This window comes from Sinocyclocheilus grahami, unplaced genomic scaffold (genome assembly GCF_001515645.1).
Source record: "Sinocyclocheilus grahami isolate Dianchi unplaced genomic scaffold, SAMN03320097.WGS_v1.1 scaffold355.1, whole genome shotgun sequence".
Taxonomy (NCBI): domain Eukaryota; kingdom Metazoa; phylum Chordata; class Actinopteri; order Cypriniformes; family Cyprinidae; genus Sinocyclocheilus; species Sinocyclocheilus grahami.
Window position 1 is genome coordinate 8,054 of NW_015505534.1, and position 12,876 is coordinate 20,929.

The 12,876-nt window shown below is 36.2% G+C and overlaps 1 protein-coding gene across 1 annotated transcript; it reads right to left on the minus strand.

Annotated features, from left to right (window-relative positions):
• Positions 1–8,401: 8,401 nt before the first annotated feature.
• LOC107548757 (uncharacterized) lies at positions 8,402–10,219 on the minus strand. Its single transcript, XM_016229565.1, has 3 exons — positions 10,193–10,219; positions 9,776–10,123; positions 8,402–9,250 (listed from the first exon to the last, which is right to left on the minus strand). Exons 1-3 carry the CDS (start codon positions 10,217–10,219, stop codon positions 8,402–8,404), a joined length of 1,224 nt encoding a protein of 407 aa, XP_016085051.1.
• Between the last annotated feature and the right edge of the window lie 2,657 nt (positions 10,220–12,876).

A 12,876-nucleotide genomic window follows, 5' to 3' on the forward strand; every position in this document is an offset into this window, starting at 1 on the left:
GTCACTGGTTCATTTGTACCTTTTGACTCAACATTTTCTGAAATTAAATCAACAGGTTTTGAGTTAATTTCTTCATATGTGGTAGCTGTTGCCATCACAGTTGTTTTATCTTCTGGTGTGTGCAACTCGGTTTCTGTTGTACGTTCAGTTTCAAGAGCCTCTGTTGTCGTCAATGTCTCGTCTCTGGTTATTGTGAAGTCTTCTGCATATTTTGTGGAAGTGGTTAGTGTCACTGTTTCATTTGTACTTTTTGACTGAATATTTTGTGAAAAGAAATCAACAGGTTTTGAGTGTGTTTCTTCATATGTGGTAGCTGTTGCCATCACAGTTGTTTCATCTTCTGGTGTTTGCAACTCGATTCCTGCTGTACGTTCAGTTTCAAGAGCCTCGGTTGTCATCAATGTCTCTTCTGCATATTTTGTGGAAGTGGTAAGTGTAACTGGTTTGTTTGTACTTTTTGTTAGATATTCTGAAATTAAACCATTATATTCTGACTTTCTTTCTTCATGTGTGGTATCTGTTTTCTCCACAGGTGTTTTATTGTCTGGTGTTCGTAATTCAATTTCTGTTGTACGTTCAGTTTCAAGAGCCTCTGTTGTCATCAATGTCTCTTCTCTGGTTATTGTAAAATCTTCTGCATGTTTTGTGGGTATGGTTGGTGTCACTGGTTCATTTGTACCTTTTGACTCAATGTTTTCTGAAATGAAATCAACAGATTCTGATTGTATTTCTTCATATGTGGTAGCTGTTGCCATCACCGTTGTTTTATCTTCTGGTGTTTGCAACTCGGTTTCTGTTGTACGTTCAGTTTCAAGAGCCTCTGTTGTCGTCAATGTCTCTTCTCTGGTTATTGTGAAGTCTTCTGCATATTTTGTGGAAGTGGTTAGTGTCACTGGTTCATTTGTACTTTTTGACTGAATATTTTGTGAAAAGAAATCAACAGGTTTTGAGTGTGTTTCTTCATATGTGGTGTCTGTTGCCATCACAGTTGTTTTATCTTCTGGTGTTTGCAACTCGAATTCTGTTGTACGTTCAGTTTCAAGAGCCTCTGTTGTCATTAATGTCTCTTGTCTGGTTGTAATAAAATCTGCATATTTTGTGGATATGGTTGGTGTCACTGGTTCATTTGTACCTTTTGACTCAACATTTTCTGAAATTAAATCAACAGGTTTTGAGTGTATTTCTTCATATGTGGTATCTGTTGCCATCACAGTTGTTTTATCTTCTGGTGTTTGCAACTCGAATTCTGTTGTACGTTCAGTTTCAAGAGCCTCTGTTGTCGTCAATGTCTCTTCTCTGGTTATTGTAAAATCTTCTGCATATTTTGTGGAAGTGGTTAGTGTCACTGGTTCATTTGTACTTTTTGACTGAATATTTTGAGAAAAGAAATCAACAGGTTTTGAGTGTGTTTCTTCATATGTGGTATCTGTTCTCTCCACAGGTGTTTTATCTTCTGGTGTTTGCAACTCGACTCCTGTTGTACGTTCAGTTTCAAGAGCCTCTGTTGTCATTACTGTCTCTTCTCTGGTTGAAATGAAATCTGCATGTTTTGTGGATATAGTTGGTGTCACTGGTTCATTTGTAGCTTTTGACTCAACATTTTCTGAAATAAAATCAACAGGTTTTGAGTTTATTTCTTCATATGTGGTATCTGTTGGCATCATAGGTGTTTTATGTTCCGGTGTTTGCAACTCGGTTTCTTTTGTATATTTAGTTTCAAGAGCCTCTGTTGTCATTACTGTCTCTTCTCTGGTTGAAATGAAATCTGCATGTTTTGTGGATATAGTTGGTGTCACTGGTTCATTTGTAGCTTTTGACTCAACATTTTCTGAAATAAAATCAACAGGTTTTGAGTTTATTTCTTCATATGTGGTATCTGTTGGCATCATAGGTGTTTTATGTTCCGGTGTTTGCAACTCGGTTTCTTTTGTATATTTAGTTTCAAGAGCCTCTGTTGTCATCAATGTCTCTTCTCTGGTTATTGTAAAATCTTCTGCATATTTTGTGGAAGTGGTTAGTGTAACTGGTTCATTTGTACTTTTTGTTAGATATTCTGAAATTAAACCATTATATTCTGACTTTGTTACTTCATGTGTGTTATCTGTTCTCTCCACAGGTGTTTTATCTTCTGGTGTTTGCAACTCGACTCCTGTTGTACGTTCAGTTTCAAGAGCCTCTGTTGTCATTAATGTCTCTTGTCTGGTTGTAATAAAATCTGCATGTTTTGTGGATATGGTTGGTGTCACTGGTTCATTTGTACCTTTTGACTGAATATTTTCTGAAATGAAATCAACAGGTTCTGAATGTATTTCTTCATATGTGGTAGCTGTTGTCATCGCAGGTGTTTTATCTTCTGGTGTTTGCAACTCGATTCCTGTTGTACGTTCAGTTTCAAGAGCCTCTGTTGTCATTACGGTGTCTTCTCTGTTCATTGTGAAGTCTTCTGCATATTTTGTGGTTATAGTTAGTGTAACTGGTTCATTTGTACTTTTTGTTAGATATTCTGAAATTAAACCATTATACTCTTTCTTTTTTTCTTCATGTGTGGTATCTGTTCTCTCCACAGGTGTTTTATCTTCTGCCGTTTGTAACTCGATTCCTGTTGTACGTTCAGTTTCAAGAGCCTCTGTTGTCATTACGGTGTCTTCTCTGTTCATTGTGAAGTCTTCTGCATATTTTGTGGTTATAGTTAGTGTAACTGGTTCATTTGTACTTTTTGTTAGATATTCTGAAATTAAACCATTATACTCTTTCTTTTTTTCTTCATGTGTGGTATCTGTTCTCTCCACAGGTGTTTTATCTTCTGCCGTTTGCAACTCGATTCCTGTTGTACGTTCAGTTTCAAGAGCCTCTTTTGTCATCAATGTCTCATCTCTGGTTATTGTAAAATCTTCTGCATATTTTGTGGACGTGGTTAGTGTAACTGGTTCATTTGTACTTTTTGTTAGATATTCTGAAATTAAACCATTATACTCTGACTTTGTTTCTTCATGTGTGGTTTCTGTTCTCTCCACAGGTGTTTTATCTTCTGGTGTTTGTAATTCAATTTCTGTTGTACGTTCAGTTTCAAGAGCCTCTGTTGTCATTAATGTCTCTTCTCTGGTTGAAATGAACTCTGCATGTTTTGTGGATATGGTTGGTGTCACTGGTTCATTTGTAGCTTTTGTCTCAACATTTTCTGAAATGAAATCAACAGGTTCTGAATGTGTTTCTTCATATATGGTAGCTGTTGTCATCGCATATGTTTTATCTTCTGGTGTTTGCAACTCGATTCCTGTTGTATGTTCAGTTTCAAGAGCCTCTGTTGTCATCACGGTGTCTTCTCTGTTCATTGTGAAGTCTTCTGCATATTTTGTGGTTATGGTTAGTGTCACTGGTTCATTTGTTTGACTGAATGACATCGTTGAAGTCATCTTATCATAACCTACTTTAGATTCGTCATCTGTTATGACCATCGTTGGTGTAACTATGCTGTCTTTTGCTGTCATTTGGAAAAGTCCCATTCCTAATAACAACAGTATTTTTTCCACGTGGATGACAGCGTCATTACTAGAATTGGATACAAAATTCATAGCACTTTCTGCTAACTCATTTATTTCGATTTCTGCTCCTTGGTGCTGTTGTGAATATCTTGTAGCCTGGTTTATGGGACATATAGTTGAACCCTTTCGAGTAGTAAATATTTTCAACTTTGTGGCAGATGGGAAGGTATTCCTTAGCATCTTAGCTAGATGTGAGACCTGTTTCCATAAACATCTTTCAGGGGCATCTTCAAAAGCATCCCCTGGAAATCCTTCTGTTATTTGATCAGAATGTTGGTCAGTAGTCCAGTACGTGGGTTTTTCATTTGGCTGCGTGTCCAGTTTTGTGACTACTTTTCTTTTAACATGGAATAAACCAGTTATAAGACACGTTTTTGAAGTGATGCCTTGTTTAGATGAATGCATCTTCCCTCTTAGTAAGCTCCTAATTATCTGTCAGGAAAATATTTAAAATACAGTGAGAGTTCAGGTCTTTTTTCTTAATGGTATTAGTGTAGCACTGAAAAAACATTTTGTAAACACATAACAAAAATTGATTTCAATCTGTTGTTAACAGTTGGTGTGTAAGTACTTTTATATAATATTGTTGGTAACACTTTACAATAACAGTACATGAATTATCATGTACTAATACCTGAATAAATAATTACTTGACTATGATGAGTTAAGATATGTATTAATCAAGAACTAACTTAACTACGACATGAGTCATATGAACTACTGCATGAATAACACTACCTTAATTACATGTTAGTTCCTGCATGTTAGTTAATGTATTAATTAACACTTTGGGGTAAACTAAATCAAACATGCTCTAGAAGCAAGATGTATGAAAATGGCACAATGTAAAATTGTTTATAAATTTGCCACCTGCAGTTGTCACAAACATCAGTGAACGACAGTGGATTTCTTGCAATATTTACGTTTAACCTAACTCATCCAACACACAATGATGCATTCATAATTAAAAAAGAATTTCATCTCATTCTGTTTTGAGTGATTCCACTGCTGCCGTCCTACAATAACTTATTCATTAAGCAGGTGCCATTTTCCAAATTAAAATCAGTGTTAGCATAGAGATGATGGTTATCACTTTGGTTATGTTATGGATTGGTTTACTATATTTGTATCATAATAATGCACTGCAATCAGACGTTTGTCTTGTGTTCTTGCTCTTCTTTTGGGTCACTATTGCCCCTTCAAAATGTCAACTTTCCTCTTATTGTTCAGTTCCTTCTCCGTCCAAATGCAGCCACAGGACCTCTGCTCTTCCACTTCTTTACAAACCACCGAAACGCACCAAATATCTGATTTAGATGAGCTGAATATGTATAGAACATGTGTAATTGATAAATTTTAAAGATGTGCCCCTCCAAGACAAGTCATGACATAATGATATATTAACAAGTCATGAATTCATGTTACTTTATAAATAAATAATTTAATTAGGCCTAATTCAAGTGAGACACATTTTTTTTTAATTTTGCTTTCAGCCAAGTTACATATTTTTTATTTATTTTTTATATGGTGTACCCACTTTACAGATTGCTCTTGACAGAGCAAAACAGACAATAGAGATAAAAAAGCAGAAGATTATTCATCTTCAGGAAAAAGTTGACTCTCTAACAGATGACCAAATTTTTTAAAAATTAAGATTGGAGGATGGTATGTAATAGGGTCATGAACTTGCTTTAAGAACAATTCTGCCAGTCAGTATGTTGCTATGTTTAATTAGAAATACTTTCATCAGACAAGAAAGGCTGTGGACTAGAGACCTGCACTCCCGCCACCCGAGTACCGCGGGACCCAACGCAACAGGGTGCGGCGCGGGACAACTCTTGGTGGGCGAGTGTGGGTGCGGGCGGACTATGGACTGTGGACCCTGAGGGTAACATTAGCCCCTGTCGCACTGGGTAGTTATAGGAATTTGGTTTTAGGAACTAGCCACCAGGGTGGTTCCCCGAGAACTAAATGTTCCCCTAGGGCAGTGGTTTTCAAACCTCTCCATGAAGTACCCCCAGCACTGCATGTTTTGTATGTCTCCCTATATCTGACACACCCACTTCAGGTCTTGCAGTCTCCACTAATGAGCTGATGAGTTGAATCAGGTGTGATAGATGAGGGAGACATACAAAATGTGCAGGGCAGGGGGTACTCCAGGACAGGCTTGAGAACCACTGCCCTAGGGCCATTTTCCTAGTTGCATTCGCACCGCCAGTAGGAACTCTGAAGTGACACAAGCCATGCTTGTTGTTGTGACTTATTTTGACAGCGCTATGAACGCCAGAGCCTGAGCACACAGCACCTCCATTCTCTGTCTTTATTACTTTATGATCTGTTTAACAGTCCTATCTAATATGCTATTAGATAGAATTGGTATACAAAGAAAGTAATCAGAAAGTAATTAGTATATGAAAAAGTATTAGTGTTTGCCGTGTGGTTGATGTCCAATGTCGCTAACTGAGCAGAAATAGATAATCATGTTTAGTTTGGTCGCCTCAAACTTGAGTTAGATTTTAACCTTAGTGTAAGGTTGAGAGGTTCATCTATCACTGTTTTCCGTGTTCGTAGAGTTAGTTCAGCCAATCAGCCTAAATTATAAACTGACTGCCATAGTAGGAAAAAACATACTATGGTAGTCAATGGGGGCCGAGATCTGCTTGGTTGCAAACATTCTTCGAAATAGCTTCCTTTGTGTCCAGCAGAGGACAGAAACTCATACAGGTTTGGAACTTGAGGGTCAGTAAATGATGACAATTTTCATTTTTGGGTGAACTATCCTTTTAATATCTAACAATGTTTTGTTAATGTTACTGTTGGTTATTAGTGAACATTCTCCAAACACAGTTTTAAATATTGATTTTATTTTTACATTGTTATGTAATATCTTTACATTTTATGTTGAATTTTATGTAAAGTAATATACAAGTCATATACAACTTATGCCTCATGAGTTAAGGTGCACTGATATTTAAAAGCTTTGTTAAGAGTGATAACCATCATCTCTATGCTAACACTGATTTTAATTTGGAAAATGGCACCTGCTTAATGAATAAGTTATTGTAGGACGGCAGCAGTGGAATCACTCAAAACAGAATGAGATGAAATTCTTTTTTAATTATGAATGCATCATTGTGTGTTGGATGAGTTAGGTTAAACGTAAATATTGCAAGAAATACACTGTCGTTCACTGATGTTTGTGACAACTGCAGGTGGCAAATTTATAAACAATTTTACATTGTGCCATTTTCATACATCTCGCTTCTAGAGCATGTTTGATTTAGTTTACCCCAAAGTGTTAATTAATACATTAACTAACATGCAGGAACTAACATGTAATTAAGGTAGTGTTCTTCATGCAGTAGTTCATATGACTCATGTCGTAGTTAAGTTAGTTCTTGATTAATACATATCTTAACTCATCATTAGTTCATAGTCAAGTAATTATTAATTCAGGTATTAATACATGATAATTCATGTACTGTTATTGTAAAGCGTTACCGCATATAATATATTAAAGCTAATTGTTAAGAAATATCAATGTATTTAATCAGCATTTATGCTAACTTTGTAGACTTTGAATTTGTAGACTTCAACAGACAATAAATGCTAAATGTTGAATCTTTCCTAATTATTGTTTTCTCACAGACAACAAAAACATCTTTCAAAATGTAACCAAAATTGAGAATATTTAATCTCCTGATTGCACTAAAGAGAAGAATTATTCAAATAAATGCTAAATTATTTTAAATGTTTGAATGTCTTGTAACCAGCATAGCTTACCTTTGGTTCTAAAACTGCACTCTTTATTTTCTCTTTATGATGTCCTCTGTAAATCCAAGTGCATGTCATATGATTGACCCTGCGCACTTCTGCAATGTAGACACACTTTACTATAAAGCATCTGCACATGAAGCCATGTTTTTTAAGAACAGACTGAAGTAGAGCCCAGTCCTGACAATGTATTTCTTGACATGGGGTCCTATCAGGAGTCCTAAATGTTTTCTGCAGTTGTAAATGCATAGGAACTACCATAAGGAGAGACAAAGACAGCCAGCATAACCTCATCACGCCATAGGCTTCAACAACATTTCATTTACTGCTTCAGGACGTTAGACAGGAAGGTCACACCATGTCCTTATCTTTGTTTTATCTGAGTCTCTGGGTTTGACTATATACATATGATAAAACAAGACATTCACCACACTGCAACTGGTGACTATAATGCTACCCCATATCATCACATCCAACCTCCTTTAAAGGAATTACAGTTCCAGCTTATTTTAATGTGGAAATTTATTGTAGGCCTTGCAAACTAAGCTCAGAACTAAAACCCAACACAGTTACCGAGACACACACCCATAACCAAATCAATCTTAATTCACTAAAAGGAGCACCATTACCAGTATAACTGTATAATGCTGTGAAAATGATCTGCAGACATTATTAAATATTAAAGTCAACATGAAATGGCAATGCAACCCATTTTAATTTTGTAATGTGACAGTTTTTTTTTGTAACTATTTGTGATTGAGGAAAGAATGATTTAAAGAGAACAAGAAAACAGTTTTATACAACTTGGCTTCTTACTGTAAGTACATTTATTGTGTTTTAAGGATGTATAAATATACAAATAAACACTGATTTATAACAGTGATTTGTAAAGAAGGCAAAATATTATAAACATTTACCAATCGGCTTTTGTATAGGCGATTCGGCAAATAAATAATATACTGTAAATATATACATAATTGAACACATCAAGAATATTTTTAAGAAATTCATCTGAATTCATCGTGTTTCTTTTGGTAAAACTATCCTTTTTATGCCTCTAATATGTGATCTATTTTTATCCATTGTCATGTTCTGTGTTGTTTCATGTTTCTTACTCCAGGTCCAAAGTGGTTCATTGTACGTTTCATCTTGCCATCAAAGTAGTAAAAATGATAGTTTTTGTCGGCACTGAGTTCAACACTGTTGTGTGGCTTTTTTGTGGTATATTTACTTTGATTAATGATTTCATTTAGTTGAAGAGGGCTCTGTTTTTGGAGGTCTGATCTGGCATTAATTGGTTTGTTGCTAGCAGGGAAATACGAGAGCTGTGAAAAGGTGGTGTAGTTTTCTTTGTCTAATGTCATCCTCTCAAGACATCTCTTCAAACCGGTGCTAGTACGGTGAATGAGCACAGAGCACAGGCCTGCAATCATATCTGAAGTTAGCACAGGTTTGCTGCTTGCTGTCACTTTGGAAAAGTCACGTTTTGCTTCTTTGACTAGCATTGTTGTTGTCATCACACATGGCAGGTATTCATCTATCTTTTCACCAACAGAAAAGCTGCCTGGAATTTCATCTAAGCCGTTCAGGTTTAAAGGTCCCATGTTTTGATGACTGAAGAAGGTTTGCATGGGTTTGACCGAAAAGACTTCAGAAAGAATCCCAACCAGTTGCTTCACCATCAGCCATTTCCACTTACATTTCTCCTGACTGTTTTGGACAAGTGCTCCTTCAAAACTAAGCCCCTTCACATTTGTGTGGTGATACGTGATCCAGTGAATGTAGCCTGAGTTGTGCCAGTTTCCCTCTTTGTGAATGTATTTCGCATTGAGATGAAACACACCACTTAAAATATATGTTGTTGATAGGGAGGGTCTTGAGGTCACTTGAGATGGGAGTGAATGCAACTTTTCTCTGAGCAGATCCTCAACAACCTGTCAGGAACAAAAAGAACAATGGCAGAAGTAATAAATGTGAATTTAAAATAAAAGTCTTATTTTAAGCTTTGTTTAACAAAGATTATGCTTAAATAATTCTAGAGTGTATTAAATATTAAATTAATAATTCATTCATTATGAAATATTCAGTGAGCAAGGATATCAAAGGTTTCTTTTTGGTCACTTGATCCTGCTTTGAATTTCACGTTAAATATGCAAATTGGATAAAATGTTGACTTTATGATTTAATCTGTCAAATGACAGATATTTTAAATAAACTGTTTATAGAAAACACTTTGTTGCGAGAGAGAAAAAAAAGTATATGCTTAAAAGAATAGAACACCCAAATCTTGCTCACATGGAACACAAACAGAGTTGTAAAGTCATGAATAAAGTCAGGTGAATAATTTATTTTAATGTCCACAGGTGCACTTAAACTCCAGAATGGTGTAGTCAGAAAAGACTTCATGCTATTTTTATTATTCAATAGACAGTATCAAAGGATAAAATGCAAGATCTTACCGATGGTGATATATACCAAGTCGTAATATTCTTCAACAGATTGTGCTCTGACAAATCAGGGACCCCTTTATGGCTTATTTTATATGCCCAAAAAACTGGCACATGTCTTAAAGTTGGAAAAATAGCAATGGAAATGCATTTCTCTTCATGGCATTTACAACAGAAGTCCACAGATGCTTTTTTAAGAAGCAGTCGAAGATGGGTCCATCCCTTGTAAAAGTGTCCTTCACAATAGTTCCACTTTTCGTTGTGGTGATCCGGCTGGAATATATCACCCCACACATACAAGCACATTGAGGCGAAGCTGAGGTGCCAGTGTAGCCTCACCATGGCTCTTTTTCTCAACACCTGTATGGAAGCAGTTGAGCTTATGCGACAGGCTCTTATCTTTGATTTCTTCATGCACACATGACTCACTGTGCTCTGCCATAGGATACCAGTCATCTTAAAACCCATTAACGTCCAAAGCTTAACAATTCAGTGTTTTTTTGTTTGTTTGTTTGTATTTTTGTAGTAAAGGAATATAGTTCACTCAGAAATTAAAATTCAAGTTGGTCCATGTCTGTTTGACATTCTTTCTTCCATGGAGCATAAATGCAGAGAATTTTAACAGCTTTAAATATGGTACTAGTTGCTCTTTTCTATCCATACACTTATAAATAAATGAAGGATGGAAACAAATAATAATAGCGATTTTCAAATATACTGCAAAGGCATTTAACAATATTAATATTCCATTATATTACAGGCTTAGTTTATTAGAACCATTAAAATATCCTTTGTAGTTGCTCTAATGGAAAGCTAATATAATTCTTGAATCCAGAGTTACAGTAACTGTAGTAGAGACCATGATTAGTGAGATCGTGAATTAGGCATAATTAAAAAATGAGTCAGTTCTTGAATTTCATGTTTTGGAAGCTAGAAAAATGTGCATGGAGATCTGAGTGATGGCTAGGACTAAATAGTGATGGCTAGACTACTGGGTCAGAGCATCTGGATTGTACCTACCAAAAGTGGTGCAAAGAAGGACAACCACTGAACCAGTGTCAGGGTTATGGGTGCTGAAGACTCATTGATACATGTGGGCTGGTTCAATGACAAAGAAGACCTGTAGCTCAAATTGCTAAAAAAAAAAAGAATGTCATGATAGAAAGGTGTCAGAACACACACAGTGTGTTGCAGTTTGCTGCGTGTGGGGCTGTGCAGCCACAGACCAATCAGAGTGCCCATAATGACACCTGTCCTGCCATTCATGTGCCGCCTACAACATGTACCACCTACCTAAAGATTGTTGCAGACCACATACACCCTGGTGATGGTGTTCTCTGGTACCCATGACCTGGATGCCGGTTCACAGATTGTCCTTCTTTGCAGCACTTTTTGTAGGTAGTAACCATTGCATACCATGAAAACCTCACTACTTAACGTTTTGGAGATGCGCTAACCTAGTCATCCGTCACTATTTGGCGCTCAGATCTCACTCAGATCTTTTCACTTATCCATTTTTCTCTGATGATAGTGGCCTCTTCCAGCAGGATAATGCACCCTGTCACACTGCAAAAATTGTTCAGGAATTGTTTGAGGAACATGACTAAGCCTTGGCCTCCAAATTCCCTAGAATGCAACTTGCTGGACTTAAAGGATCTGCTGGTCTGGTGGTTATAATATTGTGGCAGATGAGTGTATATTTGGATGACCTTTATTCCAGGTTTAATTTGGAACGTAGTGTTTACTAGATTGTACTGACCTGTAAACTATAATGAAAAAAAAAACACTATTGGCAGCATCTCTGGCTTGCTCAGATTACCACAGAAAATAACATAAAAAAGAGTCTAACGGCACTGTTATCTCTTTTTTCTTTCAGAAATGAAAGGTCTTTCCAAGCATGTGACAGAATGAAGTGTGCATTGACATTTGCATGTGATTATGAATGTGTGTGGACGTTCTGTATTCAAAGTCTCCCAGGGTTCTGTCGCACTTGATATCTGACCTGAAACCAGCACAGAAAGCACACCTGAAACTCTGCACCCGCGGATGTAGGACTGATGTTATTCTGCTAGATTTGGTCTATACACATGTATAGACCAAACACATTTCTAGTTGTTTTTTGTGTTTTTTACACTTGTGCTGATAGAACAATGCAAATATTTGAAGTGTTAGTGACACTGAGCAGAACAAAAATTCAATTAAAATTTTATTCAGAGCCACAGCTTTTAATAATGACCACACGAACACCATATTTGATCAGAGGGGTATTGTTGTCTTTCAGTTTGTGACCCAAGGTGATAACAGCACAAAAGAAAGAATGCCCTTTCATTTTAGAGGTACCCTTTGCTTTGCAAAGTTAAGATCACTTGTAAGAAGAACAGAGAGGAAATTGGGTAGTGTGAGGACAAATAACAAAGAGAAACCGATGGAAATAATCAAAGCATGCGCTTCGGTCATAGCCAGGAGGATGTCAAAGAATGGAAGCCAATCTATCTCACAGATGGAGGTCAGACCTTCATCAGTGGTGGTCACAGCATTGACTTTTAGGTCTTATATAATGGTTATTATAGCATGTTTTTAGAACCTCAACTTCTAAATATAATAACGTAAAATAATCTATCTATCTATCTATCTAGTTTAATTTGATCATTCAGTTGTTCTGACTGTTTTGTCTATTGTTCTAACTTCATTTTATCTGCACAGCTGTTGCTCTGTCTGTTGTTCTATTTATTTTTTCTTTGTCTTTTAGGCCTTTACAACTTCAAGTTTCAAGGTTTTTAAGCTTTTTTCAATACAACAGTACTTAATCAATTCGGCATTCAAAATTGTCTTGACAAACTTTTCTATTTAAAAATGACAGTTATATGTATTTCTTTGAATTTCAATTAATTTTTTATTCTGTACCTCCTTACATTTAAATTTGAATTGCAATCCTGCATGCTATTCCACCTCATTTCATTTACATTTACATTTAGTCATTTAGCAGATGCTTTTATCCAAAGCGACTTACAAATGAGGACAATAAAAGCAGTCAAAACTAACAAAAGAGCAACAATATATAAGTGCAAATGACAAGTCTCGGTTAGCCTAACGCAGTACACGTAGCAAGGTGT

Excerpts from the sequence above, each read along its gene's own strand:
- LOC107548757 (XM_016229565.1), bottom strand. The coding sequence starts at position 10,219 with ATGACTGGTATCCTATGGCAGAGCACA. Across the intron at positions 10,124-10,192 it reads GTATCCTATGGCAGAGCACA|GTGTTGAGAAAAAGAGCCAT; the intron begins GTGAGTCATGTG and ends GCTTCCATACAG. Across the intron at positions 9,251-9,775 it reads CTTGGTATATATCACCATCG|GTTGTTGAGGATCTGCTCAG; the intron begins GTAAGATCTTGC and ends TGTTCCTGACAG.